This window comes from Zalophus californianus, chromosome 15, assembly GCF_009762305.2.
Source record: "Zalophus californianus isolate mZalCal1 chromosome 15, mZalCal1.pri.v2, whole genome shotgun sequence".
NCBI classification, from domain to species: Eukaryota; Metazoa; Chordata; class Mammalia; order Carnivora; family Otariidae; genus Zalophus; species Zalophus californianus.
This window is the reverse complement of record NC_045609.1, coordinates 34,790,309-34,807,037: the sequence shown is the minus strand read 5'-3', so window position 1 is coordinate 34,807,037 and position 16,729 is coordinate 34,790,309. Positions and strand designations below refer to the sequence as shown.

The 16,729-nt window shown below is 38.8% G+C and overlaps 1 protein-coding gene and 1 pseudogene across 6 annotated transcripts in view; one reads left to right on the top strand and one right to left on the bottom strand.

Annotated features, from left to right (window-relative positions):
• Nucleotides 1-16,729, bottom strand: part of ADK (adenosine kinase) — a 490,160-nt gene that overhangs the window by 458,189 nt on the left and 15,242 nt on the right. Inside the window, exon 1 of one of the 6 annotated variants that reach the window (XM_027595866.2) lies at nt 10,369-10,551. The exons of 4 other annotated variants lie outside the window; for them this stretch is intronic. In XM_027595866.2, coding sequence (XP_027451667.1) covers nt 10,369-10,382 — 14 coding nt within the window. In that variant the 5' untranslated portion in view covers nt 10,383-10,551. Of the gene's footprint in view, nt 1-10,368; nt 10,552-16,729 lie in introns of those variants that run through there. One more of the 6 variants, XM_027595869.2, reaches the window with a different exon arrangement.
• On the top strand, nt 1,449-2,167 carry LOC113923724 (annotated as a pseudogene).

The following is a 16,729-nucleotide window of genomic DNA, read 5'->3' as shown; positions in this document are numbered from 1 at the left end:
TTTTAAAGACAATTAGGGTGACATTACAACAAATAAGAGCCTCCAAAGACCATCTCTTCCATTAAAGCAATGAGACATCCCCCCCTCAAAAAAAGTCAAAATCAACTTTTTCAGAACTCTAAATATTAACCAAGGGCTTACAACAATCTGGGGAGCATTAAAAAAAAAAAGGCCAAATATCATTAAAAACAGCAAGCTTTGTGCCATTTTGACTTGCCCTATCCCCATCCTCCTCTTTCCAGCTCGATGGTAGCTTTAAAAAGCAAAATCACACACACACAGTGAAAACCAGGAGCCTAGTAGCTACTGGAGGGGTCAGAAGAGGACTGGAGCTCTTTCAAAGCCCTATTTTCAGAGAACTGCTATTACTTGAGCTTACAGGAGTTCCCTAAAAAACCCCATTCCTGAGGCTTCTTATTTGACCTCAGAGCTTGCCCAGCTCTAACAGCCTTTTCCCCAGGGGAATTTGTCAAAAAACAATCAGCTGCAATTGTTTAACATCCCAGCTTCTGAAGCAGTTGGCCCAAACAAGAAGCTAACCAAAAAACTTAAAAGGAAAAGTGGGGGCATGAGATATCCATAAAGGGTTCTGAAAAGTTCTGAATATTCCTGAGAATCTAGAAGGCCATGTACATGTGCCCAGAGCTGTGGCATGCTCAAGAAAAACCTGAAAGGTCCTAAGCAATCATCTCTGAACCATAAGCCTCTGCACAAGCAGGAAATAAAGGTTATGGCAGAGTTGTAAGCCTGCCTGAGTGTGAAACATATGCTTCTACAAGCACACAGAGCACTCAGCGAAGACTGGGAGACAGTAACAAGTATTGGCAAGAATGTGGAAAAATTGGAGCACCTGGGTGACTCAGTCGATTAAGCAGCCAGCTCTCGATTTCAACTCAGGTCATGATCTCAGGGTCCTGGGACTGAGCCCCCGTGTTGGGCTCTGAGCTCAGCGGGGAGTCTGCTTGAGGATTCTTTCTCTTTCTCTCCCTCTCCCTCTGCCCCTCCCTGCTACTCACATACCCGCAGGCTCTCTCTCTCTAAAATAAATAAATCCTTTTTAAAAAAATTTTCAATCTTCTAACCTTTTACCCAAAAAACATTCCAGGCCCAGATAGCTTCATTACTGAATTCTATAAAAAAGGTAAAGAAAAAATACCAATCATACAAAACTACATTACGACAGTGTGGTACTAGCCTAACAATATACAAACAGATCAACGGATCAAAACAGTGAGTCCTGGAAAAAACCTACACCGATCTAATCAACTGACGACTCTTTCAGGAAACTCTTACACCACGGCAAGAAGATAGTTTAAGATGGATCATAGATGTAAATGTGAAAGCTAAAACTATAAAACTGGTCGCTAGGAGCTCTGGGGACTCCAGTGCACCCACGTGGCGCAGCGCCCGCGCTCACCCTTTTCTCCCACTTCTGTGAGACCATATTCGTTCCCTGTGGAGAGTCGGTCCCCGAACTCACGGGCTACACTTTCCAGTGCCAGCAGTATCTGTTGGAAATGTCAGACAGCTTGCAATGGATTTGATTATTTCTACACTAAGTATGTGTAAGAATGGTTACTTCTATTCTATACCAATTGTCTTGTGCCAATGGTTGGAAACAATCCATATGCAGCTGCAGAAGAAAACTCAACAGAACTCAGTATAAATGCTGAAATACGTCCATTGCCTTCAAAGAAGCTAGTGGCTCTTCAGTTAAGATCCATTTTTATTAAGGATAAATCAAAGCCATTCTGTGAAAAACTGCTTTCCTGGTGAAAAGTAGTAACTGTGCCAAAGTTGTTCTTTCAAGCATTCATATCACCCTAATGATCTACAGCTTCGCAGATGTTCCAAAGAAATCCCAACGGTGGTTCTGCTGAAATTTGTTTCAGAAGGAGACAATATCCCAGATGCATTAGGTCTTGTTGAGTATCTTAACGAATGGCTTCAGATAATCAAACCATGTTTACAGTGTGATGACCCCACAGCATCTGCCTTGCAGTGGAAAATGCCAAGTTCATGGAGATTACCCTTTGGCAGTGGTCTTCTCCCTGTGCTTTTTTTTTTATCTTTTTTCAGTTTTATACCTTATGTCACAAGACATTTATTACCAACACAACTGTTAAAACAACTACATAAAAAGTTATATTATCTGAGAATGTATTAGAAAATAAATCTTTACTTTTCACAAAAAATCTCAAAGAAAATGGATTAACAAAAGTTGTTTTGCCATGCTTTTCACTATATACAACAAATGTAAATTTTGTACAATAAAATATTTCCTAAGTAATTCTGTCTGAAAAAAATAAAAATAAAACTCAAACTTCTAGAAGAAAACGTAACAGAATAGTTACACAATTTTGTGACAGGGATAAGGAAAGATTTCTAAGAACAGGTAATAATCATAAAATAAATCAAATCTATTAATTTGACTTCATCAAAATTTAAAACTTCTGCTCCCAAAAGATACTAAAATGGAAAGACATGGATCAGAGTGTGGAGAAAACATCTGCTAACATATCTTAAGCGTGTGTGTGTGTGTGTAAAATTTGACAAATTGCTTGTGTCCAGAATATAAAGAGAACTACAGATCCGCAACAACAAAAAAAACAAACTATACATTAAAAGACTTAAACTGACAGTTCAAAAGAAAAGATAAGCAAATGGTATATAATCACAACATCATTAGTCATCAGGGCACTGAAAACTAAAACCATGAAATACAACTACAAACCCACCAGAATGGCTAAATAAAAAAATGCCAAGGGACGCCTGGGTGGCTCAGTCGGTTGAGTGTCTGCCTTCGGCTCAGGTCATGATCCCAGGGTCCTGGGATCGAGTTCTGCATGGGGCTCCCTGCTCAGCAGGAAGCCTGCTTCTCCCTCTCCCTCTGTCACTCTCCCTGCTTGTGCTCTCTGTCTCTTTCACTCTGACAAATAAATAAAATCTTAAAAAAAAAAATGCCAAACATTGTTAAGAATATGGAATAACTGGAGGCACCTTAGTGGCTCAATTGGTTAAGTGTCTGCCTTCAGCTTAGGTCCTGGGTCCTGGGATGGAGCCCCGTGTTTGGCTCCCTGCTCAGCAGAGAGTCTGCTTCTTTCTCTCCCTCTGCCCTTCCTCCAGCTTGTGCTTTCTTTCTCTCTCTCTCAAATAAATAAATCTTAAAAAAAAAAAGATTATGGAATAACTGGAAGTTTTATAACACCACTAGTAGGAATGTGGAATGTGTTCAGTTTTCCATTTTGGAAAAAGCTTGATGGTTTCTAAAGTTAAATAGACATCTATCCTAGGACACAGCAATTCCACACCTAGGTATTTACACAAGTCCATACAAAGGCTTAAAAAAATGTTCACAGCAACTTTATTTATAGTAACCAAAAACTAGAAACAACTCAAAGTCCACCAACAGGCTGTTACTATCTCCATATAATGGAATATTGCTCAGCAATGAAAAGGAACAAACTACTGACATACACATCAAAATGGATGAATCTCAAATTATTGAACAAAAGTAATCAGATAAAAGTAAACAGACACAAATAATACTTACTGTATAATTTCATGTATATGAAGTTCTACAACAGGCAAACCAGTATCTACCAATAGAAATCAGAAAATGTTTGCCTGGATGGGAGAGGGAGTAGGATTTATCGAAAAGAGGAAGGGGAAATGCATGTTTTATATATTGACCTGAGTTGTATTTATACAAATAAATAATATATACATTCATATTCAAAATTCAATGAACTTAGGATCTGTGATTTTACTGTATGTAAATTATATCACTGACATTTTTTTCACTAGCCAAGTGAATAGAATAAGGAAATATTTATGTCCCTTAGGCTCTGTAAGGCCAATTCTTGCATTTGTATTCTGAATATGCCTTCTTGCATACTCAAGAAAATGATCTCTGATAAGGTAACTTATTTAATAAAGCTTTTTTTTTTTTACAAAAAATTAGAAGTTTATAGTCTTCCCTACTAATGAGACACTAACTTATGTAGTAAATCTTTTTTTTAAAGATTTTATTTATTTGTCAGAAAGAGACAGAGAGAGCACAAGCAGGGGGAGCAGCAGGCAGAAGGAGGAGCAGGCTCCCCACTAAGCAAGGAGCCCAATGCGGAACTCGATCCCAGGACCCTGGGAACATGACCTGAGCCGAAGGCAGACACTTAACCGACTGAGCCACCCAGGCATCTCAAGTAATAAATCTTTCTGACCAAAAAAAACTCTTCCCTCTGTCCAGCTTCATCTGTTTTTTTGCTTCCTAAAGGATCATTCTTTCCGGCATACAAATAATGTTGACATTTCAGCCCTCCCCACCCCAAAAATCTCCATATATATCTTTAACTATTATTAATTCCCTGCTGCCCATTACAGTAAAACACTTATAAAAGATAGTCTATGCTCTACTAAATAGTAAGTTCCCTTAAACTAGATAAAATTGTTCATTTTATTTAATTCTTTTAGTTATCTCTACACCCAACATGGGGCTTGAACTCATGACCCCAAGATCCAGAGTCACATGTTCTTCCGACCAAGCCAGCCAGGCACTCCAAAATTGCTCATTTTAAATTCAATTTTCAGAAGTACATATGTGACATGACTAACATGTATAATTTGTAGCTTAAATATTTTTATATTACTGTAATTTTTTTTTATGTTCTCTTTAAATCCTCACAATAGCCCCACAGGGTAGGTATTGCAATTATCTCTAACAGAAATAAGAGGTTCAGAATGGTTTTATTTTTTTTTTAAGATTTTATTTATTTATTTGACACAGAGAGAGAGAGCACACGCACACACAAGCAGGGGGAGTGGTAGGCAGAGGGAAAAGCAGACTACCCACAGAGCAGGGGGAGCCCAATGCAGGACTCTGGATCCCAGGACCCAGGGATCATGATCTGAGCCGAAGGCAGTCGCTTAACCCACTGAGCCACCCAGCACCCCAGAAAGGTTTTATAACCTGCCAAAAGTCATACAACAAATAAATGATTCCCAACTTCAAATCACGTGCTTTCATGTTTTATATATTACATCTGGACATCCAGAATTCTCAGTACAATAAAAATGTCTGACCGATGAAAAATACCCAAACCCAGACAAAATACAGGCTAATATTCCATTATCTTATGGTCCTATTTCAAATCTACTACAACAAAATTATTACAGTACACAAGCAGATGACAAGATAGTTTATTACCCAAATGGGACACATTTGAGAATAAAGGAAGAGCTATTAATAATTATGCCAAGATAACTAGCATGATCCAGGACTGTCCTGGGCAAACTGGGACATATGGTCATCCTATTTATAAGCCAGCTTTGATATTTGAAAATAAAAATCCATACTGTTTTGTTATAGTATTTTTTAAATAACAATTTAAAACTGAGGAGGCATGAAGAGATAAAGAAACAAGATCGTGCACCAATGTGACAGGAAAGGGTTAACATTCAAACAGTTTAGGCAATCATTTTGGTTTGCTTCTATCTCTCGACAGTTCTTATTGTAGCAACACTGTGGCTGAAAAGATTTGTAGTTAGAAAACCTTGTATGCTTTTTCAAACAAAGATGACCTATTTACAAATATGAGCATTAACAACTGACAACGTTGCACAGTTCTTTTTTTTTTTTTTTTTAAGATTTTATTTATTTATTTGTCAGAGAGAGAGAGCGCACAAGCAGGGGGAGCGGCAGGCTGAGGGAGAAGCAGACTCCCCGCTGAGCAAGGAGCCTAATGTGGGACTTGATCCCAGGACCCTAGGAAATGACCTGAGCCGAAGGCAGATGCTTAACCAACTGAGCTACCCAGGCATCCCAACATTGCTCAGTTCTGTATGAGAAGGATTTCTGTTTTCATTCTTCAGAATATTTCATAAATGAAACAATTTCATTTTATTTTAAAAAGCTCATTTGCCTAAAAGTCCCACAGCATAAAAAAGTTTGCATAGTAATCTGAAATTTACAATTCTTATAAAAGACACAGGTCCTACAATGAGTCTGAAAATTCCATTTAAAGGCTCCAAAGAAACTAACTCAACAAAGCAAGGCAGTTTCAATCTTAGCCACATTTTAGTCTCCATATGAATGTTCGCCATCTGAGTGGCTTGGCAGATCTTACTGGACGCATCTCAAAAGTCTTGAGTGTTAGAAGAAAAATACCCTAGGACCCAACCCACAGCCCACATAATTTTCCAATATAGGCCTAACCCACAAAAGTAGTTCCAGAATCATCATGTAGGGCAGTCATGTCAAATCCCAGAATAGATCAAATCAGACCTGTCTGAACAGGCCAAAGAATAGGGTTCCTTAGCTCTACAGCAAACACTCTGACTTCCTACCTCATTTTCCTAGTCTTTCTGGCACAAAATCAAGTTCTAAAGCAATGTCCAAAACCAGTATAGGCACTGATGTTAGGAAAACAAGGCAATATTCACAGCAGTATTTTGAAACAGTGTTGTTCAGTGAAAAGTACATAAAGTAGGAGTCAGAAGACCTAAGTTCTATCTTAAGCTCTACCACTGCCTAACTAGGACATACCCTTCACTTTGACCCTCAAGGTCCAGTATAAAGGAAAAGGGTAAAATGCCCTCTAAGATTCTTTTTTTTTTTAAGATTTTTTATTTATTTAATGGAGAGAGAGAAAGAGAGCAGGAACAGGCAGAGGGGTAAAGGGAGGAGAAGCGGACTCCCCGCTGAGCAGGGAGCCCGATGCCAGACTTGATCCAGGGACCCCCCCCCAGATCATGACCTAAGCCGAAGGCAGACGCGCTGACGCTTAACCAACTGAGCACCCTCTAAGATTCTCATCTAGTCCTAACACTGCACATCTTTCGATGTCTCCTGAATTTAACTCAAGCATCAACTTTCCTATTGGGCCAATTAAAAATGACAAAAGCATCAATTTATCAAATATATTCTATCATTTCCCAAATAAAGACCAGTTGGAATCTGATATATATAACAAAAGACAAAAGTTATTCTTCAAGGATTATTGGTTTTAGAGGCTGTAAATTTAGACTTCATCAATAATGATGTAGCAGAATACAAGTAAGTCAAAAAGATAGTATCTCCAGCCAATTTCATTCAAAGATTTTAAGTTTTTTAAAAAATGCTTTTAATTTAAATCATTATTTATGAATTCCTAATAACTGAATGCTAAATTGTAAAGGGCACTGAACCAGGTGTCTAGAGATCTGGATTCTAGTTCAAGATCTGCAACTGCTGGGTTGAGCTTAAACAAATCGCAGTATCTCTTAGCTTCAGTTTCTTGAAATGTAAAACGAGGGAGGGAATCAGATGAGTAAGTTTGCTTCCTATTTAAAAATTTAAAATTTAAACTTTTTTTTCAGACAACACTATTCTCTAAGAGATTCAAATTGCTTTAATGAGAGAACGCTGCATTTATAAAATGCCTTACAATTTAAAAGCACTTTCATACCTACCTAACACTGTGAGATACATATTAGTATCATCATCACTGAATATTTCATTAAACAAATATCCAGAGAAGAAAAGGAAAGGAAAATCAGTGCACTCAAGAAAAATGATTCAGTTAGAACCCAGGTATGCTGACCACTAGTCCTCACTGGTTTCCAATCTTACATTCTGTCATTGCAAAGACTTACATATTACTATATTTAGCAACAATTATGTTAAGTGTGGTGTAAAAAACATTGGACATAAAGTCAGATTTGGATAATTTTGTGATCTGGATCACTCTCCTCACCAGTAAAAGCTGGTCAATAATACCTATCTTTGGGCTACTGTTAGACTAGGTACAAAATGGGAACAAGCCTAATACCATGTTTGTGAAAACTAAAACTGACAAAAATTCACCAAATGCAGTCTTCAGTGGAAAATGGCTGGTATCTGTAGGATTACCAATTCATTCAAAATTGCCACCACATATAGAGTTGCTTCAACTTCAGTAGTCTCCCTGCCTACTCATGAACCTAAGTTCTAAGTTACCAAATTCCTTAGGGGACTAGAGCAAAGCAGAAGAGTTGCTATAATTGTTTCTCACAATACTTGACAATTTTTATCCATAGAAGCAGCTTTTTCAGGAAATTTAAGTATATTGTTTCTATAAAAGCATCATGCAATGCACTACATCACGGACATCTGTATTCAATATCTAACTGCCACTAAATGATTTCGCACAAGGTACTCAACTTTTCTTGGTCTGTTTCCTCAGGTGCAAATGTGGTATCTGGTTTAGATAACATATAAAAAATTTTGGGGGGTCGGAGTGACTGGGTGGCTCAGTCAGTTAAGCATCTGCCTTTGGCTCAGGTCATGATCCCGGGGTCCTGGGATCAAGCCCCACGGGGGCTCCCTGCTCAGAGAGAGCCTGCTTCTCCCTCTCCCTCTCCCTCTCCCTGCCGCTCCCACTGCTTGTGCACGCTCTCTCTCTGTCAACTAATAAATATTATTAAATTATATTTATATTATATATATTTATATTATATATAATATTAAATCATATTTGTTTATAAATAAATGAATAAATAAAATCTTTTAAAAATAAAAAGTAAAAAATTTGGGGGGTCATCATTGTAATTCAAGACTATGTAAAATACAAACTAACATCTAAAGAAACAACCATAAAATTTATCTATTAGCAATTATCAATCCTTCCATAAGTCAAATAAGGCTGATGTCAACCTTTAATTCAGTCTTGAACACAACAGCCATTGAACCCCTACATTAAAACACCCTTCCGGTTGTCACTTGCCAAGCAACAGAAGCTTTAGATTTGTGTTTCTCCACTGAAGAGCAGTCAGGACCATTGTCTAATGGTCCATTAAAATTGAGTCCACATAAGAACTGGTTTTTTTTAATAAAATGTTTTATTTATTTATTCATGAGAGTCAGAGACAGAGAGAGAGAGGCAGAGACAGAGGGAGAAGCAGGCTCCCCGCCCAGCAGGGAGCCTGATGCGGGGCTCGATCCCAGGGTCCTGGGATCATGACCCGAGCCAAAGGCAGACGCCTAACCATCTGAGCCACCCAGGCGCCCCCACATAAGAATTGATTCTTAACATAGAAAGTATTTGACCCACACTCCTAATTAGCAGCAGGCTGCAAGGATGGGAATGGAAGTGGGAGTGAGGTGAGGGGAGATTAACTTGGTTTGACAGCATGATGTTAATTCATCTGAAAACACTCTTAGCATTAAAAGCTAGATTCCCACATCCCGATATAACTTACTGTGAAACCTTTCGAAGTAGGTCCCCAAGTTTTAGCACCTGGATTTCTCCTTCTGCATAATGAGGTAAGTATTCTTTGTCTATGTTAGTATAAAATTATATAATTTAAGAAAGAAACTGTATCCGAGTTCAGCACAATTGCATCTTACCTTATCTTACCTGAGGATTAGGTTTCCAAGTCATCTCTTGAATATTATACAGTCAAAATTGCCACTGAGATATCATCAGGGCTTAGACTGTTGGCAGCTCACAAGCCAAAAATTAATTTAGTTTATTCTCTTCAATTTGTGCTAGAGCCTCCCTTTCCCTGGGACAATGAACGCCAAGGTCTACTTTAAAAGAGGCAGTTCAGAACACTGGGTAAATAAAGCAATTTATCTCTTTCTATAAATAGTCACATTAGCATAGTTAAACATTCAGTCAATGCTACCTGCAGAAAGTGGAGCGGACCATTAAGCTGTCCCCGTTAACAAAATAAAAACAAACAAACAAAAAACCCGAACCTTCACAACTTTGGAAGAGCAACTGGGGTTAAGTCTCCAGTTCATGGCTCTCATTATATACCTACTATCTCACAAAAGTCATTTCACTTATGACTCTCAGATCCAAGTAGGTAAACAGATGGTACCTTGGGGAGCCAGAATACGAATTCCAGTCATAAGCAAACATTTTAGGGACACACAATTTCGCAACCTAGGGGCTATGTAACTGCATCAGAGCAGGGCCAAATATGCTGGTCTGCTCACCACCACCAACGAAGTTGTCAGAAGGCATGACATGCAGGCATAGCCACACACGGTCCACGTCACACTTCCTCAGGCGCTGGGTGACCCCTGGGGGGGGGGGGGGAGGCAGCTGCATTTTTTTCATGAGAAACCCACTACACACACAAGCAAACTTCAAGCCCTGGAATCTGGGCGAGGGTCACCTCAGCGGTGCGGCTAGTTACAGGGCTCCGCCATGTGCAAGAGACCCAAAAACTTCTGAGAGCAGAAATGACCAAATGAAAAGTGCAGAGAGAACCTCCAACGTAAGGGGTACCCGTGCCACGGGGAGGTTGCAGACCACTCAAGAGAAGGGGCGACAGTTCTCAGCAGTCGGGAGGCTAACGCCCAGCAGGCGAGCACTTCAGGCTGCCGCCCTCTCTCATTACCTGATGGACGTCATGGCTTCACTTTCCAGCCCCACGCACCAGCGCTCGCCTCAGATGTTCTGCGTCCGCACCGGCAGCAGCAGCGGCAAGAGCAGCAGCAGGTACCACGGCAACTGCTCCTCTGCTCAGGCACTCGGCGACCGGGAGCGCGTCCTCACACACCCCGAACGCCGGCGGCCCCCGCCGAGCCGGCCCCACGCGCTGATTGGTCGCGCCGGGAGGGGGCGGGCGCTCCGCCCACGGCCGGCGGCCGGAGATGAGCCCGGCGCGCCTCCGGCCGAGGCGAACCGCCCGCGTGTCTAGTGTCCGCTGCCTGGCGCGCTGGCTAGTGCAGTGGCTAGCGGGCGCGGTGGCCATCTTGAGTCTTAGTAACAAGGTTCCCCCTATTCTCGGCTTATGGGGCATGAGGTTGGGTGCCCGCCTCAAAAATGGCCGCCCCAACTGGCAACCGGTCAGTCACATGGCGACGGTCTACCTCTGCAAGCTCAGGTCGCTTTAACAGGACTTCGGACAGGGACGCTGTCAGGGCAGTCTGAGGGGATGGGGTTTAACAGCCTGGAAAACCCATCTGCAGAAGAAAAGCAGCAACCTCCTGGGAAAACCTCAGCCCGGGGAAAATCGAATGCGTGGCAACAGCAGCAGGTTGTGTTAAATTCGAACTCGCAGCCTTTAAGAATCAGTTGCTGAGTCCGGTGGTCTCCAGACGTTCTTGGACTTCAGAAACACTTAGAACGGCTTAATATGGAAGTGTCCAGAGCCCACTGTAAACTTTGTGCATCAGAATCCAGAAAGGTGGGGCCCAGATACTGGTATTTTTAGCGAGTACCAGGTGATCCAGGTACACATACAAAGTTTTAAAGCCTCTGGGTCAAATTAGCCCACTCATACTGCTTACCACACTTTTCTGAAAAGCATGCAAAGCTCTGAAGCAAGCATCTAATGCCATAGAGGGGGGAAAAAATGGAAGGACCCTAACTCCTGGCCTTAACCTTACAATTTAGTGGGGCTAAAGGATTAAGAAACTGATTCTGAACCACTAATAAGACAGGTAAATTTCAACTGCGGTAATGATGGGAGGGAGAAAAATCATTATAAGCTTTATGACCTAAACAGCTTTTCTTTATTCCCTCTTTATTCTCAGTAAAGTAATATTTATATTAACACACTACAGCCTCCAGTGGCATTCACTTACTAACCATATAGGGTGTGATCGATTCCATAGGTCTGAAATCAGTTACATTAGAAACACAACCCAACATATGATACTGAAATGTGCCCAATGTGATCGAAATAACTGAATTTTTTATTTTATTAAATTTTAAAACAAAGCAATGTAAAATATTTTCCATCAAACACAATTTTGTTTTCATTGAACTATATCTCACTTTTTAACTGTTGAAAATTTAGCACCCAAATTGAGACACTGCAATTATAAAATACCAAATTTTTCAAGACTTAGTACAAAAAAAATATTAAGTATTTCAGTAATAATTTTTATATTGATTACATGTTGTAATAATACTTTGCTACACTGGGTTAAATAAAATATATTAAGATTAATTTAAACTGTTTCTTCTTACTATTTTAATGTGGCTACAAGAAAACTTAAAACATATGCGTCTTGCATTACATTTCTACTGGACATTGCTGTTCTACTGTCCAAGTTAGACTTCCTTCTTTTCTTACCTATCATTGCCCCTCTGACAGAATAATTATGTTCGCAAAATGAAATCAGCAGGGAGACCAGTTTATAAAGATCTGTGGTTCCTTGCTAACCATCTAAAACACCAAATATTTCAAGACTTCCAGTTTCATTCAAAAATGCTTTTTTTAGCATTGTTCTCTTTAATTTGGTAAATGACTATCCAGAACGAACCCATGGACTATATCTCTGGTGCGTTTAGTCCAGGACGAAAGACGGTTAAAAACCTAACTATGCTTGGCTGAGCGAGAGTTTGACCAAATACCCACAAGCAGACAAATCAGTTGTTCCTCTGGATTAAAAAAGATCTGAATCAAAGAAGCTGCAGAATAGCAATCTGAAGTGAAGGAGACGAACAATTCAACAGTTTCCCTCCCCCTCTTGTGGAAAATGTTGACAGCCCACATGAACTAAATAAAGTCAAATCAGGAATAATCCTTAGAAAGGATTTCAAAACCTCAATGTAATTTTTAATATGCAATGTAGTATGGTGCTACTTTATTATGCATACATCATCATTTGAGAGAATCTTGTTAAGGGTTGGTCTCTGTGGCCAAGATTTTGCCAGTTCTTTATGCACCCAGATCTAATCAATTGCTTCTGGTCCCATGGGCCATGTTAAGTAGCAAGGTTGTAAAGGTAGCAAGACAGTATTTGGAACCTCTGCTTGACTCCATGACCTTGGGCTGGTCTTAACCTATCTGTCCCTCAGTTTACCCATTACATGCTTTTCAGGGCATTGTGAAAATTAAAAATTCTAGTAAAGCGTCTATTGGGGCCCTTGGCACATGAGGTAAGTACTACTTTGTTATAATCACACGGGTTAAAATTACATCTCTGGGAAGCATGATATGAAATGAACATGAGGGGTGCCTGGGGTGGCTCAGTCGATTAAGCTTCTGCCTTCAGCTCAGGTCATGATCCCAGGGGTCTGGGATAGAGCCCTATGTTGGGCCAGGGAGCCTGCTACTCCCTCTCCTCCCTGCTCCTGCTCTCTCTCAAATAAATAAAATCTAAAAAAAAAAAAAAAAGAAAAAGAAATGAAAATGAATTTGGTCCTATGAAAAATAAAATGCACTTTTCCTCATGCCTAAAATACTTCAGTGATTCCCACTTTTGATTTTTAACAGTAAAGGTTTTTTTAAGTTAATTTTGATACCAAAACAGCTAGACTTGAAATTTTATTTTTTAACAAATATAATGAATTCTGTGTCATTAAAGAGTCTGCAATATTCAAATCTTTAATCAAAATAAAGCCATATCACATCCTCTTCATCTAATAATCTAAACTTTAAATGTTTTTTACTCAGTCAATGCAACTTTCAAAAAGTTTATTCTTTTAAAATGTATTTAGGTACCAGAGTTCATTTCAGCAGATATACACATAAAAATGTTATTTCAGCAAATAGGGCTCATGTGTGATTGTCCTTTCAGAGTCAATCAGGTAGCGACAAGTGTAAAGACATGTTTTTCCATGCAAAAGCAGATCTTTATTCTTTCTCTCCTAAGCCTTTTATTCTTTTTCTAATCTTCCCCTACCGTCTCTTCTACCCAGTTTTTCCCATCTCTCCCTCCTTCCTTCCCTCCCTCCCACATGCAAATACACACACACACACACACACACAGGGCTAATGAGTACTATTAAACTTTTTTTAAGAGTTGTTTTTTTTTTTTAAAGATTTTATTTATTTGACAGAGAGAAACAGCGAAAGAGGGAACACAAGCGGGGGGAGTGGAAGAGGGAGAAGCAGGCTTCCCGTGGAGCAGGGAGCCTGATGCAGGGCTCGATCCTAGGACCCGGGGATCATGACCTGAGCCGAAGGCAGACGCTTAACGACTAAGCCACTTATTTGACAGCGAGAGCAGGAACACAAGCAGGGGGAGTGGGAGAGGGAGAAGCAGACTCCCTGTTGAGCAGGGAGCCCGATGCAGAGCTCCATCCCAGGACCCCAGGATCATGATCTGAGCGGAAGGCAGACGCTTAACCGACTGAGCCACCCAGGCGCCCTACTTAAACTTTTTTTTATCAATTTTTTTAAGTAACTTATTTCAAATGTAATCTTTTCACTTCAGGGAAAAAGCAGCCAACTGAAATTTCTAACTTTCAGTACCTCCTTATGGCTTAAATCGGTGCATCAAGATAAGTGGGTCAGAACAGTTTGCTCTTGGGTAGATAAGTAAATACTCTATTTTATTTAACAGTTTGGTTGGTCAGCCACTATAAAAACAAATAGATAACTAACCCCGAACAGCTAAGTGCCTCCGGGTGGCCTAAATAAATACGTAGACCCACCCTATTACATTTTTCAACAAATGCTTCAAGCCCAAAAATGATAGCAAAGTTCTCTTCAAACACAACCAGTTTGCAGTTAAGGGTGCAATAAAACAAGTACTTTCATACATGCTTCAAGCCCAAAAATGATAGCAAAGTTCTCTTCAAACACAACCAGTTTGCAGTTAAGGGTGCAATAAAACAAGTACTTTCATACATTGTTAGTGGGAGTATAAATTAATACATTTCTAGAAAGCTTTTTGGCAGTATGTGCCACCAATTCCTTTTTTAGGCAACTATCATAAATAAAATAGAACAATGTAAACAAAAATTTGTACACCCATTTATTCATTTCAGCATTAATAATAGAAAAAATTTATGATATTCTAAATAACCAAAATAGGGTAATGGTTAAATAAATTGCAGAAGAATGTTTTGGAGCTATTACAAAATGTTTTCATAGACCTTTTAAGGATGTAGGAAAATACTCATGATATGTTAAATGAAGAAGCAAAATAAACAAACAAAAGGAATGTAGAGTATGATCTTGACTGTGTTAAAAAAAAATACATGCCATTATGCAAAGAAAAAAGATGGGAAAGAAATATACCAATATGTCATTATGGGTTTCTCTGGAAAGTGGGATTATGTGTAATTTTTACTTTCTTTTTCATATTGATCTACCTTGCAAACTTCCTACTATATATTGGTTTTATTAATGTAAAATTTTCATATTATTAAATTTTAATTATATTTCTGAAATATTTTAAAAATACAAAAGTAATTCCTTCTGTTTTTTAAAATGTATTTTTTAAATCACAACCCATCAAAACTACACTTTATTTTTGGAGGAACTGGGCTTATTTTACACATCTCATCTTTTCATGTATAAAGACTGTTTAAAACAGGAATAACAAAAATAAAATGTCTTTATGATTTTCTTGGTTAATTTTAAATCTTAACTTGACAAAAATTAAAAGCATAAATACCACTTTTAGAGCTCTGCATAGCCCTTAAGAGGCCACCTGTCACAACACTGAATGGAATGCCTTCCCTGCATATTACTTAAAAATACATCTCCTCATTTCCTATAAATTAAGATGCTAATAAAATAATACTTCTAAAACCATTTATATCCTACTCCAAAAAGAGAAATTTCTTGTCTCCCTAAAAATAAGTAGTGTGCCATAGCATAAGGTTCAGGAACCTGGGAAAAAGGAGATAGGAATTCTAATCCCAGACCTAACAAAGAACATTATAACCTTTTGCCATCAGTTTTCTTACCTGAAACACAAGGGAGTTTGTTACAGGTGACATCTTAAGCCCTAAAATTTCAGTTTTTATTGGCCAACGAAAGAAAAACGTTCACTTGTGTCTCAATACAACTCACGTTTCTTTAAAGAGTTGATAAATGTTAATACAATTTTAGTTAGCTTTCATTACGGACAAGATTATTCCAAGAAACACTGCTAAATGTATTAACTCTTCCCCAAAGACATTACATATAAAAGGTCTACTATTTTATTTTCTTTTAATTATTAGCTGTAGATTCTTATGTCACATTTCACTTAAACATTACATATTCAAACAATATAATCTTTAAATGGAACCTGACCATTTGTTTCCCAGGAGAATCTGAAGAATATAACATTTGACTGACTGAACTTTATTTAGTAAAAATTCTTAGCAAAACTCCCTCCCCGGAACACCTACACAGTGCTTCTTTATTTCCAGTGAACTACAGATCTCTGAATCTCAAAGAAAACCTCTAGTCTGAAGTATAGGATAACAGTGCTACCCAAATATTTATGCTGCCAAGAATACATTTTTAAATTATACAATTGAATACCGCTACCATTTCATGAAGAAAGGGCATTTTAACATAAAAATGTATGAAGGAGGGGCTCCTGGGTGGCTTAGTTGATTAAGTGTCCGACTCTTGATTTCAGCTCAGGTCATGAGATCGAGCCCCAGGTCGGGCTCCACACTCAGTATGGAGTCAGCTTGTCCCTGCTCCTCTCCCCGCTCGCTCTCTCTTTGCCTCTCTAATAAATAAACAAATAAATAAAATATTTTTAAAAGAATGTTTGAAGGACATCACAAAATAAAGAACAGCTCTTCCCAAAGTATTACTGGAATCTTTCGAAGTATAATTTCTATAGAATAGATTTTTCTTATTTTTATTTCACTACAGATCTGGTCTATGGCACTTACAAACAAGCTTTTAGGAATTATTCACTCATTAACTCAACAAATATTTATTGAGCAGCTACTCGACGGCTCAAGACACTAGAGATTCAGCTACAATCACAAACATGAACTGCCCTTACATTCTAGTGAAGGGATATGGATGAATAATCCAACAGTAAGAACATCAAATGATCCTA